At 41.4% G+C, this 19214-nt stretch overlaps 1 protein-coding gene across 1 annotated transcript in view; it reads right to left on the minus strand.

The window, feature by feature from the left end:
- Positions 1 to 19214, minus strand: part of LAMA4 (laminin, alpha 4) — a 107437-nt gene that overhangs the window by 83027 nt on the left and 5196 nt on the right. The window contains exon 2 of the mRNA XM_009324465.1: positions 1348 to 1353. Coding sequence (XP_009322740.1) covers positions 1348 to 1353 — 6 coding nt within the window. The remainder of the gene's footprint in view (positions 1 to 1347; positions 1354 to 19214) is intronic.

Below are 19214 nucleotides of genomic sequence, written 5' to 3' on the forward strand. Positions count from 1 at the left end.
AGGCGGGTAGATGAGGCGCTTAGGGACATGGTTTAGTAGGCATGGTGGTGTTGGGTTGATGGTTGGGGTGATCTTAGAGGTCTCTTCCAACCTTAATGATTCTATGATTCTATGATTCTATAATCAGTCCCTGGGAGATACAACAGTTCCTCAATCATTCCTCATGTGTCGTAATAAATAAGTGTGGGGAGAGTGCGTGAAAGGTAAAATTTTCCTGTTATTTCTTAAATGTGTGGCTGTGTGTGGTGTATATAATTTAGTACTTTTGATAACTTACCAAAGCTTACCAAAATTAAACAGAAGATTGTAAATATCTAAATCACCTTCTTTTGAATACCGATTAGAGCAATAATATATGGAATCAGAAAAACAAACAAAGCTATTAAGATACCCCTCTAAGACTGGAAAATAAAAAGAAAATGAAAGAGGATAGCTTTCATATGATGTGTTACGTGTAAATTCTTGTTCTCCACTGGGAGACTTCTACCTCATTATGCCAAGCTGGTGAGACACGCACCGGCTGACCTTAGGAGCAACCTCTGTTACTCAGGCAGCACCTGCTTACCCTGTGCAGTCTCCCTGTGTCACATGTATTATGTTAGATCCATGCAGACTCAGGAATTTTTGAATCCTAAATCTCTCAGCCTTGTCTAACTCTTGCAGTGTTGTTACAGAGCTGATGTGAAGGCCCTAGCATGTCATTTAGATCTCCAGAAATTATTTACCACACCCTGTTTCTGCTATCATTTACAAACACTATCCCTGAGGTGGCTGTCAGAGCCTGAGATATGCCAAGCTCTCTTGGAATATTTTTTGTGGCTGCCTCTACAGCACTTTGTGTATTCTGTGGCTCTGGAGGTCACTTACTCTTGCAAAAAGTGGGAAAAGTGGGAGGTTCAAGCGAATCTGAAGGGTATGATCTTACATAGCTTGCATTTGTACGAAGTATGAGGCTTCTTATTGTATTGTACTGATCTAATTAGGATTAGATTTCCTTTGTATCTCCCTCTTCCTCATTATCCTGGGTTGCCCTGAAATAAAGGATCGTTTCTTTTCTGCACTGTCCTAACCATTGCTTCTCATGCCCGCTGTAAGCTATGACTTGAACAGCAGGTCTACAATATCGAATGCAGCACTGCACAGTGATACCTCCACTAGCTGCAAAAACTAGCCTGTGAGTAATATTGCTAACTAGCCCTGCTGGTGGCTGTGGCTAATTAACCCTGCACAGTGCTACGGCTGTATTGCTTCTGGGACCTGAACCTGTACCTCTGCACAGTGCTGTAAATAGAGCTGTAGAGCACTGGGTAGCAAGAGCCAGCAATCCCGAGATTCATCTGCGTGTTAGCATCCATTCTCAAGGGTGGGTAGATACTTCTATCCAGCCAGATAAGTTGCTTGTTTAGAAAATAATGTATCTTATGAGATGACTAACAACAAACTTCAAAAATGAGGTTTACAAATGAATCGTTAATCCAATCTTATCCCAGAGAGCTCTGAGGAGCTGAGATGAACATAAATGGAAAACTCAGTTGCCTTTACCATTCTTATACACAATATTTTATCTGGTTTGCTTTGGAAACACTTTCTTAGATAATAGCTCCTAGGAGGAAAAGCCTTCATACCATAGCCACTTTGGGACAGCAGAAATACTATCTATTTGTACTGCTTGTTTCTTCCAGTTGTTTAGTCTTAACACAGAGCTGTAGGACTGGCTCCCACCAGACTAAGGATTTCAGCTGAATGATTGCGCCACACACTGTGGAAGGGAGACAGTTTCTAAATTGAAAACAGATTCTTATCCCAGTGTCTGTCTTGGCAATATTTCTCTCCACCCATACAGATCTAAGGCATGTTATATTCTCTGATACACCTCAACTAGTGGGTGGTCCTAGCTGGTCCATTAGTGTCTGTCTAAAAGCTTTCTTGGTTTTGCAGGCCTAAGCAGAATCATTTTTTACTTACGATGGTGAATATGGACAATGGAAACGTATGAGTGTGTGTGTAAAGGTGTCTATGCAAATCTTTCAGTCAGCCATAAAGATCATCTCCTTTATACTTCAACTAAGGGTATGCCTGCATTGCAGCCATGAGTGAGCTTTCATCTAGTCCACTCACCCAGCAGTAACAAGTTAGGTGCAGGTCAGTGCAACGTCTGGTTCCAGCGGTATGGGCAGGGTTGTACAGTCTTTGCTGAAGTCCACTGGGAACCTGTTTACCTTCTATTCTGAGCAGACACACTTCTCAGTTCCTCAGGACATCTGCCTCAGTTTTGGGTACCTCGGCTTATTCTTGCTGTCAGAGCCCCTCTTGAAAATGAGATGCAGGGTCCTAAATCACCTGGGTATTTTTTGGCAACATTTTTTCCCCACATTATTTAATCTATCACAAAAACTTGGAAGGTGCTGATGCTCACTAGTTTAATACAATCTTTTAAACCGCGGGTTGCATCAACTTAAACCAGAAATGAGGTATTGACAATCAGTGCTATGAGGGAAGTGGGAATGAGGGGAAAATGGGATCCAGATTGTTTCCTTTGGGTTCAGAAGTTTTCTCAAGCATTCTCAATTATTCTGATATATTTTTGTTGCTCCTTGCCCTACTAGTGATAATGGAGTGATCGGTTAGTTGTTCCAGGGTGTGAGCCAACATCATATTTATAAAAAGAAGTGTCAGAGTGTTGAGCTAATTGAGGCATTCAAATGGCTGAATGTTCTGGCAGCACAAAATAATTGCACACAAAGCACAAACAGGTCTGGAACAAAATGGAAATACTCTCCCTGAAAAATCGTTATGTAGGCAATTGAGTGAGGAACGTTTCCGTCCACTATCTGTTTCTGAATGGTGAAGACAATTAGTAGGCCAAAATGCTAGGTCTGCATTAGCAATTATGTCTTCACAATTATTAGATTTTTTTTTCCCAAGGGACAATGTTTGTTCCAGTTCAAGCTGAAAAGTCCAATCTAATGTGGATCTTGCTGAGCGCTTGAAAATCTTTTACACCCATGGTGCATTTATTTCCCGTCCCCCCTTGCATCTGGATTTAATTATTACATTTCTTAAAAACAAGAACCAGCTGCAGTGCTGAAAGCGCTGTGGAGCCTGTAGTCATATTCTGTTTCTTCAGACCCTTCTGCTGGTATGGGTGCAAGATGGGACTGAAGATGGAAGACAATCCACATACACAGGGTATGAGTTTACTCCCATATTATATTCAAGCAGTTCCACCGATTTCATTGCAGCTACTCCTGATCGGTGCGTGAATAACTGAGGGCAGAATCAGGTCCCCGTTCCTTTCCTGCTGCCAGCTAGCAGTAGTGGTGCAGCCGTGCTGGGGTAGGTATGTTTGCTGTGACCCTGCCTCTTCTGGCTTGCTTTTCCCAAAAGAAGAGTGCTGTGCTGGTGACATGCACAGAGTGTTCTCTGTGGTTGTATCTGCATCAGCCAACTGAAGAAGGACAAGGCATCATTTCAGGCACTGGCTTATGCGATCATCCATACTGACTGATGGTTTGTTTTCTGCCTTGATTTTGCTCTTTGACAGATTGTGATTTTCCTGACAATGTCCAGGCACAGCTCAGAGCATGGCATCTGTTAGGATGTGTTCCCACAAGGCAGTCTGTATGGGACTGTTCTTTTCTGGGCAAACACGGAGAGAGCTTCAGCGCGTGGACATGGGCTGTGTTATGCTACTTGACTAGGAGGTCCCCACACTGCTTTATTTGGTAATTGAGATGTAGCCATTGACTCTCTCATCTAATGGTAAGAAAGCATGGCATGTTTCTTTAGTTAGTACTGGAACTTGTGACTTTCCTGTGAATATATAAAAGCACAAAGGGTCTCCTTCTTCCAAAATAAAAGGCTCCCTTGGGTCCACACCAGTGTTTGTTATTTCCCGAGTTTTCTCTTGAGCGCTGGGGTACATGAAGGGATGTAATTCAGGGTTAAATGGTTTACATTAAGACATTTCAGCCTTTGTTATATTCATTATACTCATGCCTACCAGTCTTGGGCCAGGATTCTCATTACATTTGATCCAAAATGAACCCTGAAGAAAAAGATGGTGCTTGCCTCCAGGACCATTGTAAAAGAGGAGACAGCTGGTGCACTAGGGGAACTGAAGCTGAAGAACAGCACTCAAAGTAGCAGTCATGGCACGTCAGCTGCCAAGTCACTGCTAAGTTTAGTGTCAGGTGAGACTTGGTTGCAGCTGGCGAGCAGGGTTAGGCTCTTTGCTGCTGGAGTCAAAAGGTGTGCTATCTTCCAGGTCTGAGAAGGATGCTCAGTGGACTGCGTGGATGTTCAGACTTGAGGGCAAAGATCAGACATTATGGTATTACTTAGTAGATTCTCACTTCAAAGGTCTGTTCAGGGTAGTAAAAGTGAGTGCAGCCTGGGCATAGTTGAATCCTATAAATTCATGGGCTTGTGATGAAATGAAAATGAACTTAATTAACCTAATACCCCAAATCTACCTGCAAAATTAGAAAGAAGTCCTATCCTGTGTCATAAACACCTGTGTTTTGGTTAGAAGGGTGATTTTTGATGCCAAGAGGCAAAAGTACACATTTTTTTAGTTTCTGGTAGCCCCCACACATTACTTCTTCATATGCCAAGAGGCTAGACAAATGATTGCAGCATAATTTATGGTATGCTACCCAGGTCATAGTAACTGTTCTTTTAGCCTTCAGTGGAAGAGAATTAGATTAATTCTCATTACCCGTCATCTGGTGATGGTCAAAAACACACATAGATAGTTACCTCTGGCTAAGCTGACATACCACAGCTTGTTCACCTGCTTTATCTTGATGGTGTAGCAAGTTCATTGGACATATAGTTTCATTTTGAAAAGATTTTTGTGCATTCAAGTTTCCATTTTTCTGCAGTCTGACCTGTTCTGTAAGGGTGATAAAAATATTGGCGGAAGGCATATACTTAAGAGAGTTTTAGTCTGAGAACTGTGAAGTCTGCTGTGATAGGCTATCTCTCAATCGAAACATCTATGGAGAATTGTGACACACTGTGAATTATTTGCATAATAATATTTATCATTTGATGTCGATTGATCAACAGTTTCAGAACTGTGGGACCCTCAAAAGTCCTCACTGTCTCTTATGGAGTGAAAGAAAAGAAGAAAAGAAAACAAACTCTACTTGAATGTTATCAAGCTTTGCCTCAGAGCCCAGGGAAAAGAAAATAGAAAAATGTTGCTCCTCCGTCTGATATAACAGGCATCATATCAGCCATAGATACCTGTCAAAGTAGGACACATGAGTAAATAAAGCCCAAGTTTTTAATGCGTTGATGAAAACAATCAGACAAATTGAGTGGAGCAATGGATTCTTCTCTTCTTGACAGCTTCCCATCAAGGTTTAACGTTTTTCTGGAAGGAACGGTTTAGCCAAACAGAAGTTTAGGACTCAACATAATACTATTTCCCTGAAACTCTCCATCTTTCGCTATACAGGGGTGAATGAATACTTTAAACAACCTCCACCCGTTTTAAAATCTGTGGATCTAAAAGAGAGACCGGTCTGCTGGAAGTGCATGGCATTGCCATGGAAACAACAGCCCTCTGCTCCTTGGGGACGTTTCCAAACCCAACCCAAACATGCTTGCTTTTGTTTATTTTTTTTTATGAGCAGTATTTGGAATTGGCAGCCACAGTTCTGAGGTCTTTTTGAAGATTGTTTGTTTAAGCCAACTTGAGATAAATAGCCTACTGCCCTTCCTAAAAATAAAGATGTTTTCCTGCCTGAATATCTCCCACTACTTTCATTTATGTAATTATTTATTAGAAATAAGAACATTAGAGAAACAAGTCTGAGAAAGCAGTCCTCTACTGTACATTTGATGCGATTCCAATTTCTCTGGTCTCCTCAGAACAGGTAGGACTCTTTTCTGAAGAGATTCCTGGTCTTTCTCACCTACAATAGGGTCTTCATGTTCAGAAATACTCAATCCCCAGCCAAGCGCTCACAGAAACCATGCCAAATTTTCAGCATTCAGCAGGTCCCACCTGACATGTCTATGTCAGCCATGAAGACAGTCCCAGGCTGAACCCCGGAGGACCTCCGTGCCCCAGGTGCAGTGCTGTGCTAACACAGCTGTGGCTGTGCTAGTGCAGGGGCATCCTGGTTAGCAGCCTCCGCAGCTGGGCGGCGGGACTGCATGTGTAGGAAGAAGCCCAAACCACAGCAAGCTGGAAGTCATCAACGTGGAGACATCCACATGGGAAGAAGCCAGCTAGACACCCTTTATATGGTTTAATTCCTTCTATACTAAATTGTGTCTAAAGTAGGTCAGCTGTGCCTGTTGCTCTCTACTGACTGCGAAGGAAGGGCTTGGAGGGCTAGCTCACGTGTAGGCACCTGTACTGCATACAAAGTCTGGGGAGATGAAACCTATTGCACGAATCAGGTGTGCTGTGCTGTGTAGAAGTGTCCAGGTTATGGCTGCTATGCCACAGATCTGGCCAAACTGCTAGACACCCTGTACCTTTGGAGAAGTGCAAAGGCTCCTAACAGCCTGTTTCACCAGTCAGTATCTTCAGATAGAGAAAGTGGATGCATCTAAAGGAAACCTTGGTGTCTGACAGGCCCAAGCGATTCTTTTTCTACATTTGAGTTTAGGTTGATTCTGGCCAGTTCAGAGTGCGATCACGGGATGTTTCCCTTTGTCCAGATAGTGTCTCCTCTGACTTTTACAGCTAGCTCTCAAAAGGAGCTGTATTATATTACCCTGCATTGGTGCCATCTTCCTCACTGAATACTTGTGCGTTCAAAAATCTGCAAACAAAATTATTTTCAGCCCATCTCTGAGATATGTTTTTCTTCTTTGGGGGGCACAAAGCATACATATACGCTGGCACCTTTGGTAAAGCTGTAATTCTTAGGAAGAGTTTTAAAACGCCACTGGACATCTGCTATCTGGAAATTAATTTTATTGCTGCAAGTAGCTCAGTCCCACTTCAGCTTGATGGCTTTGGACAACATAGAACATATTTAGGAAAGAAATCTGTAAGAAATTATTATTAAGACTTTGTATTGTCATCCAAAATACTTGGTGCTCACTGCAAACAGTGACTTTAGTTCTAACACAAGGCCTGTGAGATACTAGATGATTCCATTTTACAAAGAGCAAAACCGACCCCTGCCATCATGTTAGTGCTGTCATGTTCATTCCTGGCTCAAGTTGCAATTAAGCACTGTAGATACAACTGGGAAGAAGAGCTCTGATGCTGTGAGTGACTTTGACAGTCTCCAAAGCTAGTGACTTGAGTAAATCTCCCCGAATAACTACACAGCTAAGCTCTAGCACAGAAAAGAGCACGACCCCGTTCTAAGGACACCTTGTGGTTCCCTCCAAAATGCACACTTTTTGCTGCACTTAAAATACTGCTTTGCCAAACTGGTATGTAAATAAACAAAGTGTTTGACTCCATGGACATCCTAGCTTAAAACCACTCTGGGTAGGCACAAATTGTATGGCTTATCATGCCTGGAGAGCATTAACTACAAAACAATCTTCTTTACCTTGAATAGATATACGAGTCTACTTCCGGTGTTTCATTCAGCAAGAAAGTACTGAGGGCACCAACATGACTTCTGCATCTGCTTTTCAGTTCAGGACATAATTGACTTCCACTACGTTTAAACATGGACTTTTGAAATCCAGACTGCCAGTTGTAGACTGATGGACATTTGACCATTTCTTGCTCCCTGGGAGCAAAGTAACAGACGTTTCAAATTCCTCAGGTCAAAAACGTGTTATTCATAAGCATAGACACAAAGATTTAGTTCTTCTTCACTCTGCTGGGAAACTTTATGCAAACAAAAAGAGCTGCAATAACACTGCGCCCCACTGTCCTGACCTTCCTGCCTTTGGTGACCTGCAGGAGAAACCCCTCTTTATTTGTTGCCAAAACACAAAATCCATCAGATCTATGGTACGCACTGTGTACAACTGCGGCTCGGTGCTGGCACATGCTACTGGTGAGCGGTGCACTCAGGAGCCCTGGACTCATTGCTCTCTTACACAGCCACCACGCACTTTACTGACTATGGAAAAGGTGCTTAACTGCTGGATGTTACATTTTGGCTCGAGCATTTGGCATGTATAGTATTTAAGAGTATCTCATGACTGCAGGGTGTCTCAAAAGTGTGTGTGTACATGTGGATGGATGTGGGTTAAGAGGGGGGGAAGGATATAGCTATATTTGCTCTGCAGGATCCTGGTGTTAACCCAGCCATGCTGGTTGCTGCCTTGGTCCCAGAGAACTATATGGACTCGCACGTTCACTAGAAAATCTATGAATGACACTTGCTGTGTAGAGTCAGCAGATAGGAAAGCCTGCAGCATTTCCCTCTTTTCTGAATGCATAGGCAGCTGCACTGGGCCCATCAGAGATTGAGTTTACCAGAATAATAGGGTGTTTATTAATTAATGCTCTGGTTTGAATGGTCTACATGGATGTGCCTTTAAGTTATGGAGATGGAGCCTTATTTCTGGCAGTGGATGAACTGCCAAAAGATTTTATCCCCATCTCACATCTCATCCAGCCAATGCTCTGCCCATCCAGGTGGTGGGTGATGCTCCGGTATACTTCACACCCAGACTTGTCCAGTTTTGTGGCTAAGGAACTCACTGGCTCACCTGCCCTTGCTGGAAACACTTTGGTACCAAATATTGGCTACAGCTGAGAAACAATGTTAAGTAAGTGTTGGGATGAATTTGACTGATAAAGGTTAGAACTATGCTGGTTTTGTCTGTCCCCAGGAAACAGTATATATTTTACAGGTACAGTAGCTCATGTAAGATATCTAAGAAGTGTGCATCAGCAGGTAATCTGCCTTTCTTATTTGGCGTAGCTAACCATGAAGGACTGTCTTGCTACACTTCATAACTAGGAGATAATAAATCACTGAACCCAGCATCAGATGCTGCCAAAAGCCTCTGTATGATCAGACTCCTGATTCGTGTTTTCCAAAAGGGTAGGACAGTCAATGATAACTGCATTAAAACAGTGCTTTTATTATTATTTGCTGCTTCGAATATTAGTTGGCATTGCTCCTCTTCCTCACAGCTTTTATCCTCCTCTGTTCCACACATGATCACGAGAGTGTTCACAAGATCGCCAGCAATGTGTAACCAAGAAATGCAGAGCAAATCTCTGCATTTTTTCCTGTAATACCTACTATGAGAGAAGCTTGAGAGGGTGGTCTCCATCTCTCAACAGCTGAAATGGTTGAGATGGCTGTATTTAAACACTTTGGTTTTTTGTTACTCCTCCAACCTGCCAAAAGGATCCATCTCTACAACTACATTTGACCTAACTACGGTAAGCCATGTGGACAAAGGATCTGATGATCTGATGGATCCTATGTGAAGTGTATGACCTGGGGCAAAATTTGCCTAATTAAATTCTCCCTGCTTTGTTTTGTTCTGATTTTTTGAGGCAGGAGAGAGAAAAATATTTCTAGAAGGTGTCCTTGGGCTCTTTATAAACAAGCATTTGATGACAGCTTTGGTATTGTCCTAACAGTAATTCATATCCCTGCCACTTTTTTGCAATCATAACTACATAGTTGCAAATCATTTGTTTATCAATTTCTCCTATCTCTCGTGTCCCCAAAATTTGGATGGATTTGAATTTGCCAAAGGAGAAAGAATAATCATATGGATAAGGATATGTGTAGTTACAATTTCCTCAAAAGCGTAGTGAGTACTTGTAGCAATGAGGGGTTTGCTGCAGACAGCGTGTTCCAATAGGTCCATTTATATATAGTGAGGCATTGATTAAATCCATGGCTCCTCAGTTTGTATTTATAGCACACATTCACTCTAGTTTTTATTTATAGGTTACCGTTTAGTCTTGTCTATATTATATGTCTCTCTTGTCGGCAACAAGGCTTGAATGTAATTTAAACAGTCTTACAGTAAATGCCAACCAGATGAGATGGTCGTTCATTGGCCCTTCTTGGGGGAGGCCTCTGTAGTTCTCTTGGACTGTTTCTATTAATGGAGTGTCTGAACATTATTAGGCTTACAGGCTGTGGATCTCCACCTGCCCCCATTGGCTCCCACAGCCCTTCTGCTGCTGCCTTGTTCTCTACTCACGCTTGTGTCCTCCCTGTCCTGCTTTCCATTTGTCCTCCTACTCATCCACTTTGCCTTTCCCTGCACCTGGTTCTAGTCACTCACCCACTTAATGACATACCCTTCACTTCTAGTCTACTAACATCTTCACAGCAATAGTTTCATTGTGTTGTTTGAAATTAACATAAGGAAAAATATTCCTTCTCCCTGAACAGATGAGGAACTCATCACCTGGTTTCTGTCCCTAACTGCGTTCATAAGGATATTGGGACTCAGGAAAACACATTCTTCTGCTCGTCTCTTGTGTGACCATGAACATTTCTTTTTCACTCAGTTTCTCCATCTGTAAAATGGAATAATGACCATAGTCACACAGAATCACAGAATGGTTGAGGTTGGAAGGGACCTCTGGAGGTGACCTGGTCCAACCCCCCTACTCAAGCAGGGCCACCTGGAGCTGGTTGCCTGGAACTGTGTCCAAGCGTACCCAGTGTAATCCACAGCAGTGTACCCATTGTAATCCCAGATTACAGTGTCCCAGAGGTACCCAATGTAATCCACAGCAGCGACACAAGTCAGCAACTTCTTGTCTTTTAAGAGAACTAGTCAGAACCACTAGGAATAATGAATATCCCCTCAGGGGCAGACATTTCTGGTAGTCATGATTTGCTTGTTTCAGATGTCTGCAGTGAATGTAAAGCTGTTGCTGGACCCAAGACTTCCAGTCTTTTTAATCCAGTGCTGAAAGAACTTTTTTGACTTCCAGCTAACCAGCCATACTTTAAAGCTATTTGCATATTTAAACAGCACTGCTTGGCATTGTGCCGTCTTTTCCATTTTTTTTCCTCCATCCTTTCTAAGGGATAGACCACACTCAGGTATTTGAGGGCAACTTTTATGAGTGACCTGCGAGGATTTACTGCCAAAGCATACCAGATATATGAAAAAGATTAGTCAAAGAGGGTAGGGAGAAAGAAAAAGAATTACATTTTGGTGTTAAAATTTCACATGAAATGTTGAAACTAACTTTGTAGGAGAGCTTTTAAGATATTTAAGGAGAATCTGTTTTCTTCAATTCATAAGAGGAAGGAAATATGAATATGGAAAAATTATTTGATATAGAAGTTGTTTTTGTTAAAATATCTTTCAGGGCATTTGTTTTTGTTAGATACAATGATTAAAACGTTTTCCTCTTCTTGAAAAAACAAATGGAGAGCTAGAGCTCTTACTGAAGGTACAAATAACATCAGTTCTGCTGACAGCTTCCCCTTTTAACCTGCCCTGTTCATCTCTCTTTGTTTGCTACATGCATCTTCCTAGACCAGGTCTTGGCTATGGAAGCAGTTGCTGTGAGTTCTTCCATCCACTGAGTTAAACTATAACTAATTTTAAAATTAAAATGCCCTGATGGTGCCCTTTCCAAGAGCTGTCATACTTCACTTTAGCTTAAGTTATTATTTGAAGAAATAAATGGATTTCAAATTCCCAGGCCTTGAGTAATACCAAATTCAAGACTGTCTTTGTAGTTGAAGCTATAAATCCCTATGAAGTGACATTTCAGAGGGGTCTTTGTCTTTCTCTGCAGAATGAGGCTCTCGGAAGTTAGTAACTGACCTGTTGGCCAGACATGCTCTACCATCAAAGTCATCATAAACAGAGATGGACAGAAGTCCTGCTCTACACCGTGAGGTACTCCACAACATGCAGACAAAAGCAGACATCTGCCCTGCAATTTTATTTCTTCTCCATTGATTTTTGCTAAATTTATCTGAGCGTTGAAGCCTCACAAACCTAGAGAATTAAAAACAAACAAGCTTGCTCAACAGCTTCCCCTTAAGCCTCCAAGCTCTATTTATAATTTCTATAAGCCTTCATTACCTCTGGGCTACAGTATCAAATTCTTCTGAACTAGAAAGGTCACATTCTAACTATTATTACTGGAAAAATTAATTCAGTATGTGACATCATAGCTAGACAGTTAATTACTCCATTTAATATGACACTACAGCTGTTAAAGAACTGTCTGCGTGCAAAAACGCCACCGTACAGTGTTTACCATTTCAAGGGCAGAAACCTCATGCAAATTAGTAATTTGCAATTTCAAATTTATTTTTAAAATTGTAAACATTTCTGAGAGGAACACATTTTTTTAGCTTAGTCTCCAATCAATATTCATGATAGCTTTATAATAAGCACCCTGGTGTAGTACAGTAAATTCCTGTATTGTTCTCTTAAATTTCTGACATTGTTAACTGTGAAATATTTGTTGCTTCCAGTGCTCCACTGATGTTGTAAATTAGGAATTAACCAGAAATTGGTGAAGAGTTTCGGGCACAATGCTGGTAATCTTTTTGTATCCACTTATCTTGACAGGTACCTCAGTTCTAATTGTATTTCATGAGATTACAAACTAAAGCAATTATGCAAATTACACAGTAACAAGCTTTCTGTTATTTTATTTAGCTTGCAAATGTAAAAGCAAATTCTTTCTTGCTGAAATAATCATTCAGTGAAACCCCCCAATATTGTTGTATATTCTTATTCTTTAAAATAAATTCTAAGATGAGATAGGTTCAATGAAAATTAAAGCCTCAGTGGGTACATTTGCCATAGATCTGCACAAGCTAATATAATAATGGGGTTTTCTAGGTAAGTGATATGAAATGCTCATTAAAGCTACAGTGGTGTGTTTTTGTGAAGCTCAGTAATTTGAATCTTCAAACATAAAAAAAATAAATAAAGCGGTGACACTGGTTTTCAATCTGTAATCTTTTACAGTAAATGAACTGTTCAGTGCGTGATGAAACACACGAAGCCTTATTTTCTGTTACTAGTGTCCTTTCTGTCATCCCCTGTGCGAGGATCTCAATATTGTCCCTTTTTGTCTGCATCCCCAGTGATGCCCCCACCTGAGAGCAGAGGGCTATGGCTGGTCCGGAGCCACGCACACAGTGCCTGGCCAGTCTGCAGCTGCTAAAGAATATCTAATGACCGAATTTCATCCATTTTTCCAACTGTTGCTATGTTACAACATAACACTATAAGATCTCCATCATTTATATATACAGAGGGGTTGAGCTCTCCTCAGAACCTACCGAAAAAATTGTGGTTGCCTTAAGGGAGATGGGACAAAGGCCCTAACTTAATAACAGCCTGATTTGAAAACTTCACTTGCTGACTTATCCCTGGCAATTGGGAATATTTGTGTATCACCTGAGGAGTTATCAACTCATCAGCTTCCAAAAGAGAAGCTTATTTTTGATGATAATAAAGAACGGATTATGATGCTGATGGAAACCCTTTTCCCGAAGTTTTAGACAAAGAGCTTAGAGATTGCTAAAACTAAAACTAGCAAGACTGAAACTAGTTGCTCCAATTCTAGGTAAAATCTTGCTGGCAGGGGAGATACAGAACAAAAGTGACCTCTGTTTCTCCCTGTTGCATAGTAGAGCTAGCAGTTGGAGAGAGAGTGAATATGGCTTAATTGCAGATGGGTAATCCCCAAACCAATAAGCAAAGCAGAGCATGGGCAACAGGGAAAATGGCAAGGAACCCCCCTCTCCAGCCCACTGTCACTCTGTATTCTCGTTCCCTGAGCGGGCTTGTGCATGCCTCCCTTGTAATAGTGACAGAGTAACGGTGACTCCCGCAAAAACAAGCAATAGCTGAAAGCCGGATGGCTTTATGCAGAGCAACAACATTATCTATTACCTTGACTAAGTAATTGTATTTAATTTAAAAAAAATTTCCTGTGTTGAGAATGTTTCCAGACTGTTACCCCTTCCCCAGTCCAAGTGGAAAACAAAATGCCATTCAGCAACAGAGATGGGGTTGGATCCAACATAAACATTTCTCAGCTAGGCATTCTCCATAGAAGTGCATAGTAATTTTTTCCATATACAGTGGGAAAGACAAAGCCTCTGCTTAAACAGCATTCCTCTCCAACAAGGGGGAGGGCTAAAATGTTTTAGCTGTCTGCAAGCTGGCTAAGGATTAGAGATTAATACCAGCCTCTGCTGGAATGTACTTATTACTATAGCCACCAAGTAAAAAACTTACTCATATGGATGCTCACTGTTGGAAATAGAAAATCTGCAGCTGGAAAGGTAGCTATTTGATTTTCCTCTTTCAAACAAAATGCCAAGTTTATTCAAAGAGAACAATTTACAGGAAAAAGGAGAAATAATTCTGCGTTGTTTCCTCATTAACCACCCTCCACCCAGTCCCCACAAAACACTCGCATGAAATGTGCGTTCTGAGTCATACTTTCTCCTCTTGAGTTCCCCAGATAAGTGAGACATAATCAGTTGACAAACTACAGCACTCCCTGAGAGATTTCCAGATAGAGACAAAAATTTTCAAGGGATAAAAAAAAAAAGTGGCCTTCAAAGCAGGTACGACTGTGCTCGTGGGACATTGTTAAAACTGAGAGGGTAAATCTGAAGCTTCCTTTGATTTCCCTTTTGCAGCAATTTCCCCCACCCCAGATTTCTAGTATTTCCTGGCTTGACTTTCCAGCTCTCTGAAATGTTGGAATCGCAGTAGGGACATATAGTGGTCTACTTGACCAATAGCCAAGGCATCAATTTAAAAGCCTGTTAGCATGAAACACAAGCTACAGTGTGAAAAACTTGAAAGATCAAGAGAAAGAGCTTTCATCCATCTCTCCCTCCCAGGGGTAGCCCAACTGTGGACAAAGCAGGCAGCTGCTGGTGATGGCTGATGGGAAGGTGCCATGTTTCTGGGCTCTTCTCCCAGAACGGTTTCCCCCTTGATGGTGCCAGTGCTTTGCAAATGTGAGGGAAGGAAGGGAGACAGCTTGGCATGTTTAAATGTGTGCTACAAGCCTTACATCCAGCATGGAGGTGGGCAGAGGCTGTGCTCTGGAAGGAGAGAGGAAAGGCCAGGGCTCGGGAGAAGGGATAACCTGCCCCAATCTCTCACTGCGTCTCGGTCCATGACTTGTTTCATCACTGGCATGGTCTGATAATGAAGAACTTAGTTTCTTCTTGGCTCAAAAAGGGGAAAGAATAGATGCATCGAAAGAAAAAAACCCCAACCTCTTTCCTCACCCCTCACAAAAATCTCTCACCCAAAACCCTGTTTCCAGCTGACTAAAAAGTGATTAGCTGGTGCCTTAGAGACTCTGTTTAACCTCTGCAGACAATCCTCACCATTGATGGGAAGTAGGGAGCCACAGAAAACCACAAACCTGCAAAAAGCTGAGTGCGACACAGAAATCCCCTCTGACCTTACACCATGTCTAGACCTTCAACACCTGCCCACCTCCCTCCTGAATGGATCTGTGCCAGGTACTGGTGCTCCGGAGGCCTTACCAACCTTCAATGGGCCAGGCTGTGTTAGCTTTTCTGGTATGTAGGATTTTAATAGCTGGGGTAGGGAGGGCCCTGCCAGCTCTTATATTTATATATTTTTCTTTTTTGGATGCTGGAGCAGATTTTCTCTGGACAAATGCTTTCTTCCACGGAGTGCTTTTGAAGAAGGGTCCCTGGAGCCAGGAGTGGGGAGCACAGCATTGGGGAGTCATGAACGGCAGGCTCTCTGTGGCTCTCCATGGGCTATCATCCAGGCTCAGAGGTAGGAAACCACAGTGGGAAACCCTAGGACATATTGGCCTTGCATTACCCTTGGCAGAAAAGAAGTCCGCTCATCTCTTGCCGCTCAGAAGGCCTTTTGTACAACAGTAACAGGATGCACCGTAGGGTGGTAACAGGGTACAATGCAGCCCAGAAATGATCCGGTTTAGTTGCTGGTTCTGTGTGCTTTTTCTTCCACCTGACGCCAATGGTGAAAGATTGAACGAATTAATTTTTTTCATTTTTGTCGGGAAGACAGAGTCAAACAATGATTCAGAGCCTTACTGTTTTAGCTAAAATGGCTATTTTTACAGATCATATTGGAAGTTGTTCATGCAAGTAGAGTCTTTTTATTCAGCGATTATTAAATTATGTTTCAAATTAACATTCAAGTGTGCCAGTTCTTCCCATGCTCCCTGGCTTCCATATATCATGATTTAAAAAAATAACATTTTAGGTTTTCTTACAGTCTTGTAAACTTGGAATAGTAATTTCTAAAATATTTTTCACAACCCCTTATTATTCTTTGGCTCGTATTAGGTATCTTAGTAACTCTTGAATGCTGGGGTTTTAGCACTGTTTCTTGCTGGTTTGTCTTAAAAGAAAAAACAGGAGTTCTAGTATTTCTGAAGTATTTATTTTAGGAAAATAACCATCTAAAGAATTGCACAATACAGCTAAACAGGAACGACAAAGCCAGATCGCATTTACTGCATTTTAGTCAATCTCTGTTTGCATTGACAAATACACACTGTATGTATGTATCCTGACTGATAGTTAGGAAAATCTATTTGAGATCATTTAACAACAAAGAATTAGATTTCAGATACTGTGGAGCTCTAACAGCTTTGTATACAGTACTATTCAGCAATTGTTGAATCTTACATTAGGATGCATAACCCAAACATCCCCAGCTCATGGTGGTGTCTGAAAATGAACTGGGATCAGATCCAAATGATCAAGAGGACTAATTAAAATATAAAAACCAAGAGTGTCTATATTTTGGTGTTTGAAATCTAAGTCCAGAAGCAAATTGTAAATTATTGGTGGCTGGTTATATATTACTCAGAAACTAGACCTGTTTTCCACAGCTCTTGAACACTAGGAGCTGTAATTGTTATCAGTTTAAATCAGAACAAGTTCTCCTTCAGAAACCAATTCTTTTATTGCTTCTCATGCTCCCTGGAAAAACTGGACTTTTAATTTCTTCCTTGCTTCCCACGTCATGAATAAGAGTGGGCATGAAATGCCTTTTATTGGTTTTCACAGCCCTGAATAAGCTTTGGGGCACTTTGCTGGTACTTGCCCAAAACTTTGTGGGAACTCGCTGCAGTGGAGTTTAAATTGCATTGTTCTGGTGGGTGCTTTATGTACCTTCTTGAAATGGAGAACATTTCCCACTATCCATCTGCTCTGTCCCGTGCTTCCATTTGCTTCAGCTTCCTATGATTTAAAAGGTTTGGGGTCTGGCGGCTCTACTCCAAGCAGCTGATTTTCATTAAAGCTTTGATGAGAAACTTAAGCTGGAATCACAAACATCTGCAGTAAAACTTCCTCCCCACTAATAGACATTTCTCAGAACATAACCTTGTTGTACCAGAAAAAAACAGCAGCTAGAAATCCAAATTGCCCATTATGGGAGTTAACCTAACATAACCTCAAGGGTCTGAAATGAATTCATTTAAAGATCTGCTTTTTTAAAGGTAGATGCAGTTCCCATTAGCTTAAAAGAATATAAAGGTTTCTACCAAGCTAAAACCCTTTTTGGCTCACACCTCAGGATTAGGTCTTCTGCTGCTTCTTTTAGGGCTAGTTTGTTTTCAACAGATTAATGCCACAAGTAAGGATCAAATTGTGGTTTCTCTAGTTCGCAAGACTTACCGTTCCAACCTTTATGCGGGAAGGGGTGAAGGCAATTTGGTGACAGTTTGAGTCTTGGTTAACAAGTGACTGGGACTTCTGATTGCTCTCTTTTATATATTTTATGTGAGCCATTTTAGAGAGGTGAGTTTGTCACAGGTCCCATGCTAATTGTTGCTTATTGCTTTAGAGAACCAGAAAGAACGCACCTCAAATACTGTTTCTTGCTTTTGAAAATTTAGATCAGCAGCTGCTGGCAGAAGTCAGGTGGGAAAAAATGATTGTCAAACATGTCATTTTAACATGCAAGCTCCATCAGATAACTTCTGCCTCTTACGGTCTCTTATAGTAAATGGCTATTTTTGCCTTGACTATGATAATTGTTTCCTTTAAAGGACTTCGTTTGCCTCTCCGCCTTTCCCCTGAGCCAAAACCACTGATGCTGGACACAGTTTTCCTCTTCCATCTGTCCAACAATATCATGCCTTCCTTCACTCTGGGAATTGACTTCCTGCCCTGTCCCAACCACTTAATTTTTTTTTTTTACCCTTAAGGCTTTTGATTATCTCATTCTTGCTCTAATTTTTTTCCTCTCTGCCTTCTTCCTGCTTTAGTTTGCTTCCTTTCCCACTATTTGCTTCACTTCTTCTTTCCATAAAGGACATTCAAAATCTTCTTTTCTTGCTTGGCAAGTGTCTCCACAAAATGTTTGTCTTCCCTTTCTTCCACTAATCCTTCCCACACTCATCTCCTATATTGGGCTCTCTTCGCTATTTTCTTGACCTCACGTAGTCATTTACGTCAGAATGAAATGAATCTTCTAGATATCACCTTACATTCATTTTGCATTAAAGTGAGTGACTGCACAACGTGACTCACAGGGAATCATTTGCCATATTCTCTAGTGTTTGACGTCCTGTACCATTGTTCATGCTCACCTTAGACCTGTACTCTTCCACTGTTTGCAAGGAACTTTCTTCCTACTGGGGAACAAAATCTACATCTATATAATTAAAATCAGTGGAATTTACAAACACAAATGTTGACAGTGGCAGGCTTCAGACCCAAATGGTAATGTATGACCTGCGTCTTATTTTAAAGGCATATGTTTGACAGTGAGATATAACTGTTCACAGAAGTTACTTCTGGTTTTCAGTTTTGACTCTGTGCCTCACCAAAACTGTAAATGTCTCACCACCCCCTTTCCTTCTGCCGTGTCCAAGCTAATGCATGGTACCCCAAACCAAAGATTTCTGATGTTTGCCACTTGCTTGTTTGCTTTCATTTGATATCTGGCTGTCAGTTTTAAATCCTTTGCTTCCATCTCTGATTAATCTTCCTTGTAAAATATTTTAATCTATCCTGATTTGGAAAAATCAGTCTCCGACTTAATGCCACCAACTGTGGTTGGGTTATACTGATGAACTGGATCTGGTGGTTTGTGTGCATTCTCTTTCTGTTTCATAGAATCATAGAATCATAGAATCATTAAGGTTGGAAGAGACCTCTGAGATCATCGAGTCCAACCATCAACCCAACACCACCATGCCTACTAAACCATGTCCCTAAGTGCTGCATCTACACGTCTTTTAAATACTTCCAGGGATGGGGACTCAACCACTTCCCTGGGCAGCCTGTTCCAGTGTTTAACCACTCTTT

Source organism: Pygoscelis adeliae, unplaced genomic scaffold, assembly GCF_000699105.1.
Source record: "Pygoscelis adeliae isolate BGI_AS28 unplaced genomic scaffold, ASM69910v1 Scaffold125, whole genome shotgun sequence".
NCBI lineage: Eukaryota > Metazoa > Chordata > Aves > Sphenisciformes > Spheniscidae > Pygoscelis > Pygoscelis adeliae.